General features: G+C 46.5%; 2 protein-coding genes across 2 annotated transcripts in view; both read left to right on the top strand.

Moving 5' to 3' along the window:
• The first annotated feature begins 403 nt into the window (after positions 1–403).
• LOC143955454 (uncharacterized) overlaps positions 404–18,255 on the top strand; it is a 30,777-nt gene continuing 12,925 nt past the window's right edge. The window contains exons 1-5 of the mRNA XM_077465498.1: positions 404–592; positions 1,231–2,093; positions 2,217–4,549; positions 11,978–12,047; positions 14,061–15,701. Coding sequence (XP_077321624.1) covers positions 2,898–4,549; positions 11,978–12,047; positions 14,061–15,701 — 3,363 coding nt within the window. The 5' untranslated portion in view covers positions 404–592; positions 1,231–2,093; positions 2,217–2,897. The remainder of the gene's footprint in view (positions 593–1,230; positions 2,094–2,216; positions 4,550–11,977; positions 12,048–14,060; positions 15,702–18,255) is intronic.
• LOC143955596 (uncharacterized) overlaps positions 13,499–18,255 on the top strand; it is a 464,194-nt gene continuing 459,437 nt past the window's right edge. Inside the window, exon 1 of the mRNA XM_077465678.1 lies at positions 13,499–13,702. The gene's annotated coding sequence lies outside the window, so the exon portion shown is untranslated. The remainder of the gene's footprint in view (positions 13,703–18,255) is intronic.

Below are 18,255 nucleotides of genomic sequence, written 5' to 3' on the forward strand. Positions count from 1 at the left end.
CCTCGTCTTTTATATTTTACCCAAAAATTTGCGGTAATATTGTGTGACATAAAAATTTGGAACAACCACTATTTTATTCTCTAGGGTGTCCGTTTTAAGAAAATATATCGTGCTTTGGGGGAATTTATGGAATCTTCAGGCCTAAAATGATTTTTTAAACGTGTGCAAAAAAATGCAAAAATGTCTCTGCCTGAGAAAGGGTTAAAGAATAAATTCACCTTCGGGAACATGTTCTACCCATAAGATTTGTTAGTTACAAAAAAACGGCTTCTAATATTTTTAACTCCTATATTCAAAGCAAATTTATCAAGCCCCGCCCTAAACAGTCCAAATTAAATGTGTTCCCATGGGGGTAGTAGTTCTTCAATGTACATCAACTCACCTATATCCCTCCCCTCCCCCCCACATCCTATTATTGTGTGACCAACACCATCCAAATAATTCTTACTTTCATTTCCCAAAGTTATCCGTCTACAAGGAGACCTGTATAGATCAAATGACGGCACCAATGAGGATGGAGGAGGACCGGAGTCACATGACTGAGGAGATACTAAACCTCACCCTGGAGATCATCTACCTGCTGACCGGAGAGGTGAGGAGGATTCTGGGAGGTCACATGACATCACTCTTATCTCTATTAATAAAACACAGACCTGACCGGAGAGGTGAGGAGGATTCTGGGAGGTCACATGACATCACTCTTATCTCTATTAATAAAACACTGACCTGACCGGAGAGGTGAGGAGGATTCTGGGAGGTCACATGACATCACTCTTATCTCTATTAATAAAACACAGACCTGACCGGAGAGGTGAGGAGGATTCTGGGAGGTCACATGACATCACTCTTATCTCTATTAATAAAACACTGACCTGACCGGAGAGGTGAGGAGGATTCTGGGAGGTCACATGACATCACTCTTATCTCTATTAATAAAACACAGACCTGACCGGAGAGGTGAGGAGGATTCTGGGAGGTCACATGACATCACTCTTATCTCTATTAATAAAACACAGACCTGACCGGAGAGGTGAGGAGGATTCTGGGAGGTCACATGACATCACTCTTATCTCTATTAATAAAACATAGACCTGACCGGAGAGGTGAGGAGGATTCTGGGAGGTCACGTGACATCACTCTTATCTCTATTAATAAAACACAGACCTGACCGGAGAGGTGAGGAGGATTCTGGGATTCTAACATGATATTCCTATTGGTTCCCCAATACAGAGATTTCCTCTTGTGAAGTCCGGTGATCATATGACCATCACAGTGCCTCCATGTGACTCCCTAAAACCTGAGAGACACAACATGGAGAAGATTCTAGAAGTCACCAAGAAGATGATGGAGCTGCTGACAGGAGAGGTGAGGAGGATTCTGGGAATTCTGGGACATTATCCAGTAACAGACAAGGGATGTGTCTGGATGGTGACTGTATCATTGTGTGTGTCAGGTTCCTATAAGGTGTCAGGATGTCGCTGTCTATTTCTCCATGGAGGAGTGGGAGTATTTAGAAGGACACAAGGATCTCTACAAGGACGTCATGATGGACAATCAGCCGCCCCTCACATCACCGGGTAAGAGGAGACTTTATTGTAAAGGAGAGAGCAGTACGGAGGCTCCACCTAGATCCCCCATCATCTGATAAACACATAGAAACAATGTATTCAGTCAGTGTGTGTGTTTCCTACAGATGGATCCAGTAATGGGAACCCACCAGAGAGATGTCCCCGTCCTCTGTATTCCCGGGATTCCACACAGGAAGGTCACACCATCCCCCACCATCATCAGGTAGATGAGGAACAATCACTGATAGTATCATTAGGATCTGTACATTATCTGCATTGTTACCATTGATGTCATTTTTATTATATATTCAGAGTGGAAACCTGAGAGATTCTAAAGTTGAGGTTAAAGAAGAGATAAAAGAGGAGGATGATGAGGATGGGGGGATGGAGGAAGAACACAAAGATCTGTACCAGGACACCATGGGGGAGTCATCCAGATACAGGAACCCACCAGAGAGATGTCCCCGTCCTCTGTATTCCCGGGATTCCAAACAGGAAGGTCTCACCATATCTCAATGTTACAAGGTTGGTGGGATGGAGCCTCTAGAACATGGACTGGTGGAGATGATGTGTGGATTTCTTTTATGATGTCACAATAATAAATCTTCTATCTTACAGATGATATTTTCTCTCATTTTCTTGGTTTAGAGTGGAGATCCAATGGATATAGAATTTGAGGTGAAATCAGAAGAAGAAGAGAGGTATGTGAGGGATGATCAGCAGTCTATGGAGGAGGATGGAATAACGGGGACATTTATAGAGGAGGACACTCCTACAGAGATCAGCACAGGTGGGTCATTAACACTAAATCCATTCCTCCACCCATACTGCTCACTGATTGGTCCAGAGTAGGGCGGGGGCTGGGTGATATCAGCCTGTAATCCCCTGGTCACTTTCCTGAGCTGTGTTCCCCGTCCTGTATTCCTGGATTTCTCTCCGATAATCTTCCTTCTCTGTGCTGGCCGGAAAATTTAGTTTTTTTGGCATAGGCGCTGCTCGGAAGGATGTGTTTCAGATCTTGGCAAAAGGAGGACCTGCTCAATATTAGGTGGATGGCCATGATTTTATGGCTGATTGGTGTATTGTATGGTACATAATCCTGACCCCTGCACTATATACTCTACTGTATGTTGTAAAAGACAGTTCTCATTGTTTCCTCACTCTCTGACCTCTGGTGGGGCTCAGCCCCGCTGTTATTCATGACTAAATCATGGACTAAATAAGGAAGTGCAGGACTTATTCTGTTGGGAAGATGGCAATGAGTGATAGAGGGGGAGGGGACACTCCTTGAGCGGGGAATTGTAAGATCCTCAGAGACAAAGCTGCCTGATGTGGGCGGAGTCCTGGTTTAGGGGAACCAATCAGCTCATGTCTAGTAATAATCTTTGTATTTCTATTTTAGTAGATGGACGGGAGATGAGGAAAACCTCAGAGGATTGTCTCACTTTGTCTCCAGACTGTAAAGTAGAAGATGAGGACATCACACAGTATAGTCCAGGAGAAAACCCGACTACCTCAAATGTCCATCCGGCACCACACAGTGTAGATGGACCATCGTATTCCTCTTATCCTGAGGAACCTCAGACTGTGCGGGACGGTGCCGGACCATCGTATTCCTCTTATCCTGAGGAACCTCAGACTGTGCGGGACGGTGCCGGACCATCGTATTCCTCTTATCCTGAGGAACTTCAGACTGTGCGGGACGGTGCCGGACCATCGTATTCCTCTTATCCTGAGGAACTTCAGACTGTGCGGGACGGTGCCGGACCATCGTATTCCTCTTATCCTGAGGAACCTCAGACTGTGCGGGACGGTGCCGGACCATCGTATTCCTCTTATCCTGAGGAACCTCAGACTGTGCGGGACGGTGCCGGACCATTGTATTCCTCTTATCCCGAGGAACGTCAGACTGTGCGGGACGGTGCCGGACCATCGTATTCCTCTTATCCTGAGGAACTTCAGACTGTGCGGGACGGTGCCGGACCATCGTATTCCTCTTATCCTGAGGAACCTCAGACTGTGCGGGACGGGGCCGGACCATCGTATTCCTCTTATCCTGAGGAACCTCAGACTGTGCGGGACGGTGCCGGACCATCGTATTCCTCTTATCCCAAGGAACCTCAGACTGTGCGGGACGGTGCCGGACCATCGTATTCCTCTTATCCCGAGGAACCTCAGACTGTGCGGGACGGCGCCGTCCTTCCAACACATAAGCGGTTTTCCTGTACTGAGTGCAGGAAATGTTTTACACAAAAGTCCAGTCTTAACTCACATCAGAGATTGCACAAGGGTGAGAAGCCGTATTCCTGTACTGAGTGCGGGAAATGTTTTTCACTGAAGTCCACCCTTTACACCCATCAGAGATCTCACACGGGGGAAAAGCCGTTTTCCTGTCCAAAGTGTGGGAAATGTTTTTCGCACAATTCCAGTCTTTACTCACATCAGCGATCTCACACGGGGGAAAAGCCATTTTCCTGTCCAGAGTGCGGGAAGTGTTTTTCACGCAATTCCAGTCTTATCTCACATCAGAGATCTCACATGGGGGAGACGCCGTATTCCTGTCCTGAGTGCGGGAAATGTTTTTCACAAAAGTCCAGTCTTTACACCCATAAGAGATTGCACAAGGGTGAGAAGCCATATTCCTGTTCTGAGTGCGGGAAATGTTTTTCACTAAGGTCCACCCTTTACACCCATCAGAGATTGCACAATGGTGAGAAGCCGTATTCCTGTCCAGAGTGCGGTAAATGTTTTTCACACAGATCCAGTTTTAACTCACATCAGAGATCTCACACGGGGGAGAAGCCGTATTCCTGCTCTGAGTGCGGGAAATGTTTTTCAGAGAAGTGCAGTCTTAACTCACATCAGAGATCTCACACAGGGGAGAAGCCGTATTCCTGTCCTGAGTGTGGGAAATGTTTTTCTCAGAAGTCCCATCTTAACTCACATCAGAGATCGCAACACGGAGGAAGATCCACTTTCTAGTTCTGATTGGAACCCACAGAAGTCCTCTGTTTACAGTCATCAGAGATCTCACACAGGGGAGAAGCCATATTCCTGTCCTGAGTGAGGGAAATGTTCTTCACTGAAGTCCTGTCTTCCTGTACATCAGGGGGTCCCACACAACCCTGGAGGTGTATTAGTGAGTGCGGGAAATGTCTTGTATATGAATGTTGCTGGACATGTGGTGAAGAAGCACCCCCTGATATACACCTCAGATATACTCCATGGCTGATCTTCATCATGGAAGAAACAGTTGATAAGGAGATCAGAGATCACCAAAGACATGGATGAAGTGTTGTACCGTGTCGGCCATTAATAGCAGGAGAAAAATAAAAACTGAGTCATTACCTCTCATTGGCTGAGTACATTTTGTGGTATGGAGACTTAGAGGTCTGTTTTCTCAAGTCGTCTTCCAGGACGAAACACGTTAATCACACTACTTAAACGGCGGTCCTTTAGGCCTTTTAAAATAAAAATGGAGTCATTACCTCTCATTGGCTGAGTACATTTTGTGGTGGAAGATTTCACAAACACTTACAGGTCTGTTTTTTAAAACTCCTTGAAGAAATATGATGCACATTTACCCAACTGTGATGAATTTTGGTCATATTTTATTTCTTATGATGATTTCCTATGATCATTGGCTCCATCTTGTGGCTATAATGCGGTGTTGCACTAGTTTTACTGATGAAGGCCTTTCAGGAAAAAAATACTGCATTATAAACACTAGATGGCGCTGAGGGTCATAGGAAATCACTGTGTTCATTATAAAATGGACAGAATTTTTCACGGCTGGGCAAATGTTTGTCACAATCATCAACTAATATTCTATAAAATAGACCCCTTAGTTTCCTCCATCAGACGTGATTTCATACAAATAACTGAGATCATACACTTATGAGTACAGAAGACATCGAAGAACGTGAGTGAGTGAAGCCAACAATATTATACCGACCATTGATTTAGAAAGGACAGTTCTACATTTGGTCATTAGGTAGCGATAAGTATGGGGATTAGGGCCAACTAGTGGCCAAATGTGGTATTTTCCATTTTAAATCAATGGAAAACATATGAAAAGCTCAGCAAATTGCCAAATAACATGAATTTTTTACCCCGATACACAGAGAAGGAATGTACATGCACTTTACCCGGGCAAAGCAAAGCAACTTGTCCCCGTGTTGATGGGGACAAGGGCCGTTTCTCCGCAACCCTGACCAGTGGTTGTGGGGGTGTATGGGCGAGGGCTTATCAGAATCTGGATCCCAGCCCCCCCCCCCCCCCAAGTGAATAAGCATGGGGTACATGGTACACCTTCTCTTTCCTTAAGAAAAAAAGTAGCGTAAAAAAAACCCCAGAGGAGGCAGTTTTTGACAAGTCCATTATTAAAAATAACAAAAAAATTTAAGAAAAGTCCCCGGGTGTAGATCGATCGTCAACCACTATGACCCCCCCTCCCCATACTGGGATCCCGTAAGATACCGCTTAGTGAATGGAGCCCTATGAGCCTAGCCCAGAAGGAAGCCTTTCTTGTCATTGTCTGAACCTGGAGAAGTTTATCCAAGATGGCGGACTACCACTTTTTCTTTTTGTGGTTAGAACTCACTCAGAAATTAAATTGGCAATTAAAAATGTCCATATAAATGTATTTACATATATGTCTCTCTTGGTGGGAGTGCAGCTGACCCCATCTATAAGGATATACAGTCAGGGCAGGACTTACCATTGGGCTTGACTGGGCTCAAGCCCATGGGCCCTGCCCAATAGGGGGCCCCTCTGAGATACATAGCCGAGTGTACTCGGCTCAGCTCTGCTCACAGTCACGCCCAGTCCCACCCTATGATGGAAATAACACAGGGACTGGGCGTGACTGTGAGCCGAGCCGAGTATACTACTCTTAGCTCCGCTCGGGACTGCGAGAGGACCCGAGAGCCACCAAAAGGACCCGAGAGCCGCTGAGATGACCCAAGAGCTGCCGAGATACACAGGACTCTGTATCTCGGCGGCACCATTTTTAAACTTCAAGAATGCAATGACAACCTGCAAATGACACTGGGGCAAGGCTGTAAATGACAAGGCTACACTGACAAGGCTGCAAATGACACTGACAAGGCTGCAGATGGATGGGCAAGGCTGCAGATGGATGCTGATCAAGCTGCATTGATGGGCATTTAAATGTAAGTTTTACTCAAACTTCCCTCCTAAAAGTTTTTCTCCTTAAAATTGCCGCCTAAACTTGGGGTGCGTGTTATATGCCGGCTCGTGTTGTACGCCGATAAATATGATAATGTATAGAAGGTATGGCCCGAAAGTGACTCAAGTCCAGGGGCCCCCACCACCCTAAGTCCTGCCCTGTATACAGTACATACACACACAGCACAAGGCCGTGTTCACACTACGAGACGTTTCTCGGGGTTGCAGTTCCTGTGAGCTCCACAAGGTGGTGATCTCACTCCTACCCAGACAGGAAGTCTCTATGAAAGACAGGAAGTGATGTTCAGGTACAGACAGGAAGTTCCGGGTGAGAGGTGAGTCGGGAGGACGTAGCCGGGAGACGTTGCTGGAAGTTTCAGCAGAGGAGGTAATAAGATCTTATTCTCTATTTACACCCAGTAACCCCCCCCCCCCCCCCGTCACGTCCGTCCTCTTCCTCCATAGTCACTGTGACGTCTTTTTCTGTTCAATGTTATTATTGAGGAGTACATAAGACACATACACAAGCTTAGGTGCCGGAGGTTGAACACATTAAAGAGGAAGTAAACCTTGATGGGTTCTACTTCCTCTTTGTTTCCCTGCAAAGGTAAAGCATAATGGGCTGCTATGCATAGTAGCCTATTATGTGACACTTACCTGCTGGAGAAGCCCGCGATGTCCCCGTCTTCCTCGCTAGCAGCGAGCGACCATTCTTCACCCCTCTTCCTTTCCGGGGGCCGCGAACTCCGGCTCTGTGACTGGCCTGGATTCGCGTGACGTCACTCCCAGCGCTTGCACGTGGGAGCCGCCAGTCACGGCATGACCCGAGCTAGGAACGGCACAGCGTGCCCTTTCTAACTCCGGCGCATGCGCAGAAGAAACTGTCATACGGCAGTTTTCAAATATCTCCTAGACCTACACGGTCTAGGAGATATTTCAAGCACCTACGGGTAAGCCTTAATCTAGGCTTATCTGTAGGTTAAAGTGGTCTGTAAGGGTTTACAACCACTTTAAGTACAATTAATACATGGCCAATAAAACGGGTTAGCGAGGAGGACTGAAACTTGGGGTCACTAATGGTCCTTGTTACCGTGTTGAGTGTGCCTCCAGTCCACCTGCTCACCCTTGATGGGATCGAACTTTGAACGGGTGGGAGCACATCTGTCAAATAACATTTCGTTCTTAACCACTACAATACAGGGCACTTTCACCCCCTTCCTTCCCAGCCCAATTTTCAGCTTTCAGCGCTCTCGCTCTTTCAGTGACAATTGCGTGGTCATGCTACACTGTACCCAAATGAAATTGTTATCATTTTTTCGCACAAATAGAGCTTTATTTTGGTGTTATTTATTCACGACTCCGTTTTTTTTTTTTTTGCGATATAAGCGCAAAAATAGCGGAAATTTGGAAAAAAAACTATATTTTCTTTTTTCTATTTGAAAAGAAATCCAATAAAATCAAATTTTGTCATAAATTTAAGCCAAAATGTATTCTGCTACATGTTTTTGGTAAAAAAAATTCCGTTAAGTGTATAATAATTGGTTTGTGTGATCACGGACATATGTACGCAAATGATCATGTACATATGTGTGCAGGTGATCACGTACATATGTGTGCAGATAATCATTGGGACATGTGATTTTAGTGGGACATATGTGGGGGACATGTTTTTATTATTAGGGACATGTGTTTTTATTATTTGGGGACATGTATGTTTTGGGGACATGTGTGTTTTGGGGACATATGTGGGGACTGTGTTTGTACTGTGTGGTGTGTTGTGTGTGTACACTACACTGATGATCAGTGAGTAAAAAGCTGTAAAAAGCAGCCCATACTCACTGATCATCAGCCAGCTGCAACGATCTGCTCTCTTCTCCTCAGCGGTGACTTCCGTGTGAGGAGAGGAGAGCCGATTGCCTAGCAACCGGCTGTTTGTTTACATCACATGACGGCCGTGATTGGACACGGCCGTCATGTGATCAGGAGGGCCAATTACAGAGCCCTCCTGCCGATCTGAGATGTGCCGTGTCCGGGTGACACGAGCACATCGGGATCGCGCCGCTGCGCGGGAGCGCGCGCGCGCGATCCCGCTGCTCCTGAATGACGTTCCCAAACGTCCTATCAGGAGCAGGCGGCTCCCACCCGGCCGTATATACGCATTGGCCGGGTGGGAAGTGGTTAACAGTAGTTAGAGGTGTGGTATAGGGAGTATACGAATAGTCTGCACTTTATGCCACCATCTTCATTCACGTAGAAAATTGGTCTGATAAGAGAGTTTTGAAGACCATGACTTGGGGGGGATTGGTAGGGGTTCAACTTTGCTAAAACAAGCTATCGGTTGGGATGTGAACGGATATCCCATGTAAGTGGGCCAAATGGTTGCGGGTAGATTTAGAAAAGCAGAGGGGTGAAAGGCCCAGGTGTGGGTATGTGCGGTGGGTTAGGGTTCCTCGAGGGTTTGTACATGGTAGGGATCACTACCCATTGCCCACTCCAAAAATATGAAGAAGAGAGAGGGGAGTAGAAAGTCACCCATGACGGTAGTGCGATTCGTGGTCAGTAACTAGTGATAGGGTGAGGTGTATTAACAAGGCAATAACAGAGATTTGTCAAAGTCAGGCGGTAAGCAGTGCTTGACCCATGGTTGCCATATTTTGCCAAATTTTTTTATTTTATCGTTTCAAGAGTGGTCATTTTGGCGAAGACAAGGGCTCTATTCATCCTGTGTTTTACTTCAGCCACAACCAAGGTTTGGGATTTCAATGCCTTGGCGATGGTTTTGTCTGGCTGCGGTGGTAAGGTGGATGAGTAATCGTAATGGTACATGAGAAAGTACATCTGGTTTAAGGTTCCAAAGGGCTATGGTTGGGCCGGGGAGAATAGTGGTCATTTTGGCGAAGACAAGGCTCATCCCGTGTTTGACTTCAGCCATAACCAAGGTTTGGGATTTCCATATCTTGGATATGGTTTTGTCTGGCTGCGGTGGTAAGGTGGATGAGTAATCGGAATGGTACACGAGAAAGTACATCTGGTTTAAGGTTCGAAAAAGGGCTATGGTTGGGCCGGGGAGAATAGTGGTCATTTTGGCGAAGACAAGGCTCATTCTGTGTTTGACTTCAGCCATAACCAAGGTTTGGGATTTCCATATCTTGGATATGGTTTTGTCTGGCTGCGGTGGTAAGGTGGATGAGTAATCGGAATGGAACATGAGAAAGTACATCTGGTTTAAGGTTCGAAAAAGGGCTATGGTTGGGGCGGGGAGAATAGTGGCCATTTTGGCGAAGACAAGGCTCATCCTGTGTTTGACTTCAGCCATAACCAAGGTTTGGGATTTCCATATCTTGGATATGGTTTTGTCTGGCTGCGGGGGTAAGGTGGATGAGTAATCGGAGTTGAGCATGATAAAGTACATCTGGTTTAAGGTTCAAAAGGGCTATGGTTGGGTTGGGGAGAATATTGGTTTCCAAGGATTTGGAGGCCATAGCAAAGATTTTTTTTTTTTCCAGAATTCTTGGGCAACCGTATGTGAATGTGGGTGCCCAAGTCGGGGGAGCCCCGAAAGCAGGTCCCTAGGTATCATGGGACAAATTTTGCTATTTTCGCTGGTACTAGAACTTTATAATTGGTTTCAAACGCCAAGCTATCGGGGGAGGAAGATTTGGTGGATAGCCATATGCTGGACCAATCTGCGTTCCATGTCTAGTGCCCATTTTGTGGTGTAAGATGGTCGTGCTTCATTTGGGATTGCATTAAGATGTTGGTATAGGAGTGATATCAGTCCTCTACAGATGCTTTGTTCGAATTGTGTCATTTGTTTTAGTGGTGATCTCGTTTGGAGGAAGGGCAAATAGAAATTTTTCACTTGCAGGTAGCGAAAGAGTTCAATTCTAGGGAGTCCAAAAGTTTTGCATAGTGTAGAGAATGCATGGATAGCATTGTAGGGAAACTAGCGCATGGAGCCTGGATAGGTTTACGTTAGACATGGGACGAAGAACATCATGGGACATGGATCAAGTGTCCCTGTCGGAGGGCGGAGAGAAGGTTGGTGCCATTCTCGCATACAATCATTCCTGGCTGAAGCTGGTGTGGCGTCAAACCACCTCTGAGTCTGCCCCTGCAGAGCTGACAGAATCTCTGCCCCAGTGTGGCTCCTGTCCCCTAGGCAGACCAACTCAAGCACTGCATGGCATCTTTTAGCCTGAGTGCTTGCATTGGCCCTTGAACGCTTACGGAGCACCACTGATTCAAATTATGCAGGAGAGGCCACAGAGGAAGAAGAGGAGGGGGGGAGGAGAAAGCTGTGGCAGAATCACCACTAGCATTTTGGAGGCGGGGTGGTGGAACAAGCTCCAACAATACTGAACCCTGTCCTGCATCCTTAACCAGTGCGCAGTGAAGGAAAGGTAACGTCCCTGCCCATGCCTGATAGACCATGAGTCAGCAGTAATATGCACCTTACTGCTGATCGGCCTGTCCAACAAGGCCAAAACATTGCCTTCCACATGCCGGTAGAGAGCCGGGAATCGCCTTCCGAGAAATTAAATGGAATTTTGGAACCTGCCACTGAGGTACAGCACATTCCACAAATTCACGAAAGGGGGCAGATTCTACCAGCTGAAAAGGCAGCAGTTGCAGTGCTAGCAATTTGGCCAAGCTGGCATTCAGCCACTGAGCATGTGGATGTCTGGGACCAAATTTCTTTTTACAGTTCAACAACTGGGGTAGGGAAATTTGCCTGCTAAAATCAGATGGTAGTGTACTGATAGCAGATTGGCTGCAAGTACTTGGGACACCTATTGCTATACCTTCATTCCTCTCAGTGCAGGTTTCTGAGAGGACTGGAGGTATAGTGGGGTTGGAGATCCCAGATGAGGAGCAAGGAAAAGTCTGCCTATTTCTTTGATGTGGGTCTTTCAAGTGCTGTTGTCAACGGACTGCATGGAAGGTCGTCATGTGACTGGTCAAGCATGTGGTGCCGAAGTGGCTGCAGTTCTGGCTGTGCTTTATCCGCTTCAGACAGGTAGCAAACAGCAACTGTGCGATCTGCTGCACACGTGTCAAAAAAGGCCCACACTAAGGAACTTCTCAAAATCAGCCAGTAGTCAGCAGCGCCCTGCACCTCCGGAGCTCTGCGGTGTGATGCAGTAGGGTGGCTGCCCTTAAGCTCCCCCCCAGAGGACATCCTGCCTTGTTGGATTTGTGCCTTTTGATCTTTCCAGTTTGGGTCCCATAGACTTCAATGGGGTTCGGTATTCGGTTGCGAACTTTCACCAATGTTCGAAAGTTCTGGTGCAAACCGAACTGGGGGTCGTTCCGTCCATCCCTAGTCCTGGATCCTCTAAGATGTTACAAACACTAAACCAGGCTCAACAAACCCCAGGTGCTAGGCCGCCATGGCGACAAAATATTGCATCCTGGCGCCTGGGCTACCGCCCCGAATACTCCACACAGCCCATGCACGCCCTCCGCATTTATCCTGATTGCAAAAATCATCACATGGAGGACTTTTTGTCCCGTATGTAATGGGAAAAAAAATAAGCAAAAGAAAAAAAGATAAAAAAATAATTTACACCCAAGCACATAAACCCCCCTCCCCCTACATCTTATTATCGTGTGACCAATACAATCCTAATAATTCTTACATTAATTTCCCAAAGCTATCCGTCTACAAGGAGACCTGTATAGGTCAAATGACGGCACCAATGAGGATGGAGGAGGACCGGAGTCACATGACTGAGAAGATACTAAACCTCACCCTGGAGATCATCTACCTGCTGACCGGAGAGGTGAGGAGGATTCTGGGAGGTCACATGACATCACTCTTATCTCTATTAATAAAACACAGACCTGACTGGAGAGGTGAGGAGGATTCTGGGAGGTCACATGACATCACTTATCTCTATTAATAAAACACAGACCTGACCGGAGAGGTGAGGAGGATTCTGGGAGGTCACATGACATCACTCTTATCTCTATTAATAAAACACAGACCTGACCGGAGAGGTGAGGAGGATTCTGGGAGGTCACATGACATCACTTATCTCTATTAATAAAACACAGACCTGACCGGAGAGGTGAGGAGGATTCTGGGAGGTCACATGACATCACTCTTATCTCTATTAATAAAACACAGACCTGACCGGAGAGGTGAGGAGGATTCTGGGAGGTCACATGACATCACTCTTATCTCTATTAATAAAACACAGACCTGACCGGAGAGGTGAGGAGGATTCTGGGAGGTCACATGACATCACCCATTGTCTAGTCTGGTCAATAGTCCATGTTCTTACTGTAGACTTTTAAATAATGTCAGATGATTGATGTCGGTTTATCTTTCTCCTGATCTGTAGGATTATGTTGTAGTGAAGAAGTCTAGTGGGGAGCCAATCTCAGGAGGATGGAGCAGGACCCAGAGCCCCACCATGGTGCCTCCCCCTCCTCCTCCCATACCTGAGAGGAACAAAGAGCAGAAGATCCTGGAACTGACCACCATGATGGTCCATCTGCTGACAGGAGAGGTGAGGAGGATTCTGGGAATTGTGGGACATTATCCAGTAACAGACAAGGGATGTGTCTGGATGGTGACTGTATCATTGTGTGTGTCAGGTTCCTATAAGGTGTCAGGATGTCACTGTCTATTTCTCCATGGAGGAGTGGGAGTATTTAGAAGGACACAAGGATCTCTACAAGGACGTCATGATGGCCAATCAGCCGCCCCTCACATCACCGGGTAAGAGGAGACTTTATTGTAAAGGAGAGAGAAGTACGGAGGCTCCACCTAGATCCCCCATCATCTGATAAACACATAGAAACAATGTATTCAGTCAGTGTGTGTGTTTCCTACAGATGGATCCAGTAATGGGAACCCACCAGAGAGATGTCCCCGTCCTCTGTATTCCCGGGATTCCACACAGGAAGGTCACACCATCCCTCAATATTGCAAGGTTGGTGGGGTGGAGATTATAAGACACAGACTCATGGAGACAATGTGTGGATTTTCTATGTGATGTCACAATAATAAATCTTCTATCTTACAGATGATATTTTCTCTCTCATTTTCTTGGTTTAGAGTGGAGATCCAATGGATATAGAATTTGAGGTGAAATCAGAAGAAGAAGAGAGGTATGTGAGGGATGATCAGCAGTCTATGGAGGAGGATGGAATAACGGGGACATTTATAGAGGAGGACACTCCTACAGAGATCAGCACAGGTGGGTCATTAACACTAAATCCATTCCTCCACCCATACTGCTCACTGATTGGTCCAGAGTAGGGCGGGGGCTGGGTGATATCAGCCTGTAATCCCCTGGTCACTTTCCTGAGCTGTGTTCCCCGTCCTGTATTCCTGGATTTCTCTCCGATAATCTTTGTATTTCTATTTTAGTAGATGGACGGGAGATGAGGAAAACCTCAGAGGATTGTCTCACTTTGTCTCCAGACTGTAAAGTAGAAGATGAGGACATCACACAGTATAGTCCAGGAGAAAACCCGACTACCTCAAATGTCCATCCGGCACCACACAGTGTAGATGGACCATCGTATTCCTCTTATCCCGAGGAACCTCAGACTGTGCGGGACGGTGCCGGACCATCGTATTCCTCTTATCCCGAGGAACCTCAGACTGTGCGGGACGGTGCCGGATCATCGTATTCCTCTTATCCTGAGGAACCTCAGACTGTGCGGGACGGTGCCGGACCATCGTATTCCTCTTATCCCGAGGAACCTCAGACTGTGCGGGACGGTGCCGGACCATCGTATTCCTCTTATCCCGAGGAACCTCAGACTGTGCGGGACGGTGCCGGACCATCGTATTCCTCTTATCCTGAGGAACCTCAGACTGTGCGGGACGGTGCCGGATCATCGTATTCCTCTTATCCTGAGGAACCTCAGACTGTGCGGGACGGTGCCGGACCATCGTATTCCTCTTATCCCGAGGAACCTCAGACTGTGCGGGACGGTGCCGGACCATCGTATTCCTCTTATCCCGAGGAACCTCAGACTGTGCGGGACGGTGCCGGACCATCGTATTCCTCTTATCCTGAGAAACCTCAGACTGTGCGGGACGGTGCCATCCTTCCAACACATAAGACGTTTCCCTGTTCTGAGTGCGGGAAGAGTTTCTATTTTAAATTTAATCTTGATGAGCATAAAAGATCTCACACAGTTGAGAAGCGGCTTTCCTGTACTGAGTGCGGGAAGTGTTTCCATTTGAAAAGCAATCTTGATGTGCATAAAAGATCTCACACAGGAGAAAAAACGCATTCCTGTCCTGAGTGCGGGAAATGTTTTACACAAAAATCCAGTCTTAACTCACATCAGAGATTGCACAAGGGTGAGAAGCCATACTCCTGTCCTGAGTGTGGGAAATGTTTTTCACTGAAGTCCACCCTTTACACCCATCAGAGATCTCACACGGGGGAAAAGCCATTTTCCTGTCCAGAGTGCGGGAAATGTTTTTCGCACAATTCCAGTCTTATCTCACATCAGAGATCTCACACAGGTGAAAAGCCGTTTTACTGTCCTGAGTGCGGGAAATGTTTTTCACGCAATTCCATTCTTATCTCACATCAGAGATCTCACACGGGGGAGACGCCGTATTCCTGTTCTGAGTGCGGGAAATGTTTTTCACAAATGTCCAGTCTTTACACGCATCAGAGATTGCACAAGGGTGAGAAGCCGTATTCCTGTTCTGTGTGCGGGAAATGTTTTTCACAAAAGTCCAGTCTTAACTCACATCAGAGATCTCACACGGGGGAGAAACCATATTCCTGTCCTGAGTGCGGGAAATGTTTTTCAGAGAAGTCCAGTCTTAACACACATCAGAGGTCTCACACAGGGGAGAAACCATATTCCTGTCCTGAGTGCGGGAAATGTTTTTCACAGAAGTCCGGTCTTAACTCACATCAGAGATCGCAACACGGAGGTAAATCCACTTTCCAGTTCTGATTGGAACCCACAGAAGTCCTCTGTTTACAGTCTTCTGAGATTGGACATGGGGGAGAAGTCATTTTCCTGTTCTGAGTGAGGGAAATGTTCCTCACTGAAGTCCTGTCTTCCTGTACATCAGGGGGTCCCACACAACCCTGGAGGTGTATTAGTGAGTGCGGGAAATGTCTTGTATATGAATGTTGCTGGACATGTGGGGAAGAAGCACCCCCTGATATACACCTCAGATATACTCCATGGCTGATCTTCATCATGGAAGAAACAGTTGATAAGGAGATCAGAGATCACCAAAGACATGGATGAAGTGTTGTACCGTGTCGGTCATTGATAGCTGGAGAAAAATAAAAATGGAGTCACTACCTTTCATTGGCTGAGTACATTTTGTGGTGTAAACTCTTCCAAGAGGTCTGTTTTCTCAAGCCGTCCTTCAGGACGAAACGCGTTAACCCCACCACTTAAACGACGGTCCTCTAGGCCTTTTAAAATAAAAAGGGAGTGATTACCTCTCATTGGCTGAGTACATTTTGTGGTGGAAGATTTCACAAACACTTACAGGTCTGTTTTTTAAAATTCCTTGAAGAAATATGATGCACATTCACCCAACTGTGATGAATTTTGTCCATATTTTATTTCTTATGATGATTTCCTATGATCATTGGCTCCATTTTGTGGCCATAATGCGGTGTTGCACTAGTTTTACTGATGAAAGTCTTTCAGAAAAAAAAACTGCATTATAAACACTAGATGGCGCTGAGGGTCATAGGAAATCACTGTGTTCATTATAAAATGGACAGAATTTTTCACGGCTGGGCAAATGTTTGTCACAATCATCAACTAATATTCTATAAAATAGACCCCTTAGTTTCCTCCATCAGACGTGATTTCATACAAATAACTGAGATCATACACTTATGAGTACAGAAGACATCGAAGAACGTGAGTTAATGAAGCCAACAATATTATACCGACCATTGATTTAGAAAGGACAATTCTACATTTGGTCATTAGGTGGCGCTAAGTATTGGGGATTAGGGCCAACTAGTGGCCAAATGTGGTATTTTCCATTTTAAATCAATGGAAAACATATGAAAAGCTCAGTAAATAATATATAATAACATTAATTTTTTCCCCCGATAACCCAGAGAAGGAATGTACATGCCCTTTACCCGGGCAAATTTCTGTGCAAATTATTGCTGAATAGACCCCTAAGTGTCAGGAGATGTTTATTTAACCCCCTCCCGCCCAGCCATTATACATATACAGTTGGAGGGGAGCTTTGTCTATTTAGGGGAACGTACAGGTCCTACGCTCCCACTAGGCGAACTAGGCAGCTGCCTAGGGGGCATGGCCACTGACTTCCCCTCTAGCCTAACCCGGGGAACACGGGGGGCTGAAGAATGTCTGGTGGACACTGGACACACCTAGGGAGGTGGAGGGAGGACCCTGGGGAGAGAGGACACTGGGGAGCCAGATGAGGTGGGCACCATCTGATTAGACCCCTAAGTGTCAGGAGATGTTTATTTAACAACCTCCCACCCAGCCATTATACATATACGGTATGTTTAGGGGAACATACCCATACATCCTTCCACTGTACCTCTTCGGGGCATGTAGCGGTGTCACCTGTGATCGTTGTGTCTCTTGGACTCTGTGATCACAGATCAGGGTACAGGGCCCCATCAACACCTGTACCAGTGTCACTGACATACCAGTACCTGATCACCGTCACACCAGTACCATGTGACCAGTGCAGCCAGTAATATCTGTACCAGTGTCACTGACATACCAGTACCTGATCACCATCACACCAATACCATGTGACCAGTGCAGCCAGTAATATCTGTACCAGTGCCACTGATATACCAGTACCTGATCACCGTCACAGCAGTACCATGTGACCAGTGCAGCCAGTAATATCTGTACCAGTGTCACTCATATACCAGTTCCTGATCACCGTCACAGCAGTACCATGTGACCAGTGCAGCCAGTAATATCTGTACCAGTGTCACTGACATACCAGTACCTGATCACCGTCACACCAGTACCATGTGACCAGTGCAGCCAGTAATATCTGTACCAGTGCCACTGATATACCAGTACCTGATCACCGTCACAGCAGTACCATGTGACCAGTGCAGCCAGTAATATCTGTACCAGTGTCACTCATATACCAGTTCCTGATCACCGTCACAGCAGTACCATGTGACCAGTGCAGCCAGTAATATCTGTACCAGTGTCACTGATATACCAGTTCCTGATCACCGTCACACCAGTACCATGTGACCAGTGTAGCCAGTAATATCTGTACCAGTGTCAAGCCAGTACACTGTTACATCAGTCCCGTTGTCCCGTGGCTCTATGTATTATCAACACTTCAGTATCCTTTCTTCAAACCATTGCCCAAGGTTCCTTCTATGACCTCAGCACAGAAGGCAACCTTCCTTGTTCCTGTTGTCTCAACCTGAGAAGGTATCTGAGTTGGTGGCCAATCACCTTTTCTTATTCTTCTCAAGAACGTGATTGACTTACAGCCCATCCGTCCTTCCATAGA

The sequence above is a fragment of the Lithobates pipiens genome, unplaced genomic scaffold (genome assembly GCF_037356315.1).
Source record: "Lithobates pipiens isolate NorthernLeopardFrog02 unplaced genomic scaffold, aLitPip1_a1.2 Scaffold_35, whole genome shotgun sequence".
Classification (NCBI taxonomy): domain Eukaryota; kingdom Metazoa; phylum Chordata; class Amphibia; order Anura; family Ranidae; genus Lithobates; species Lithobates pipiens.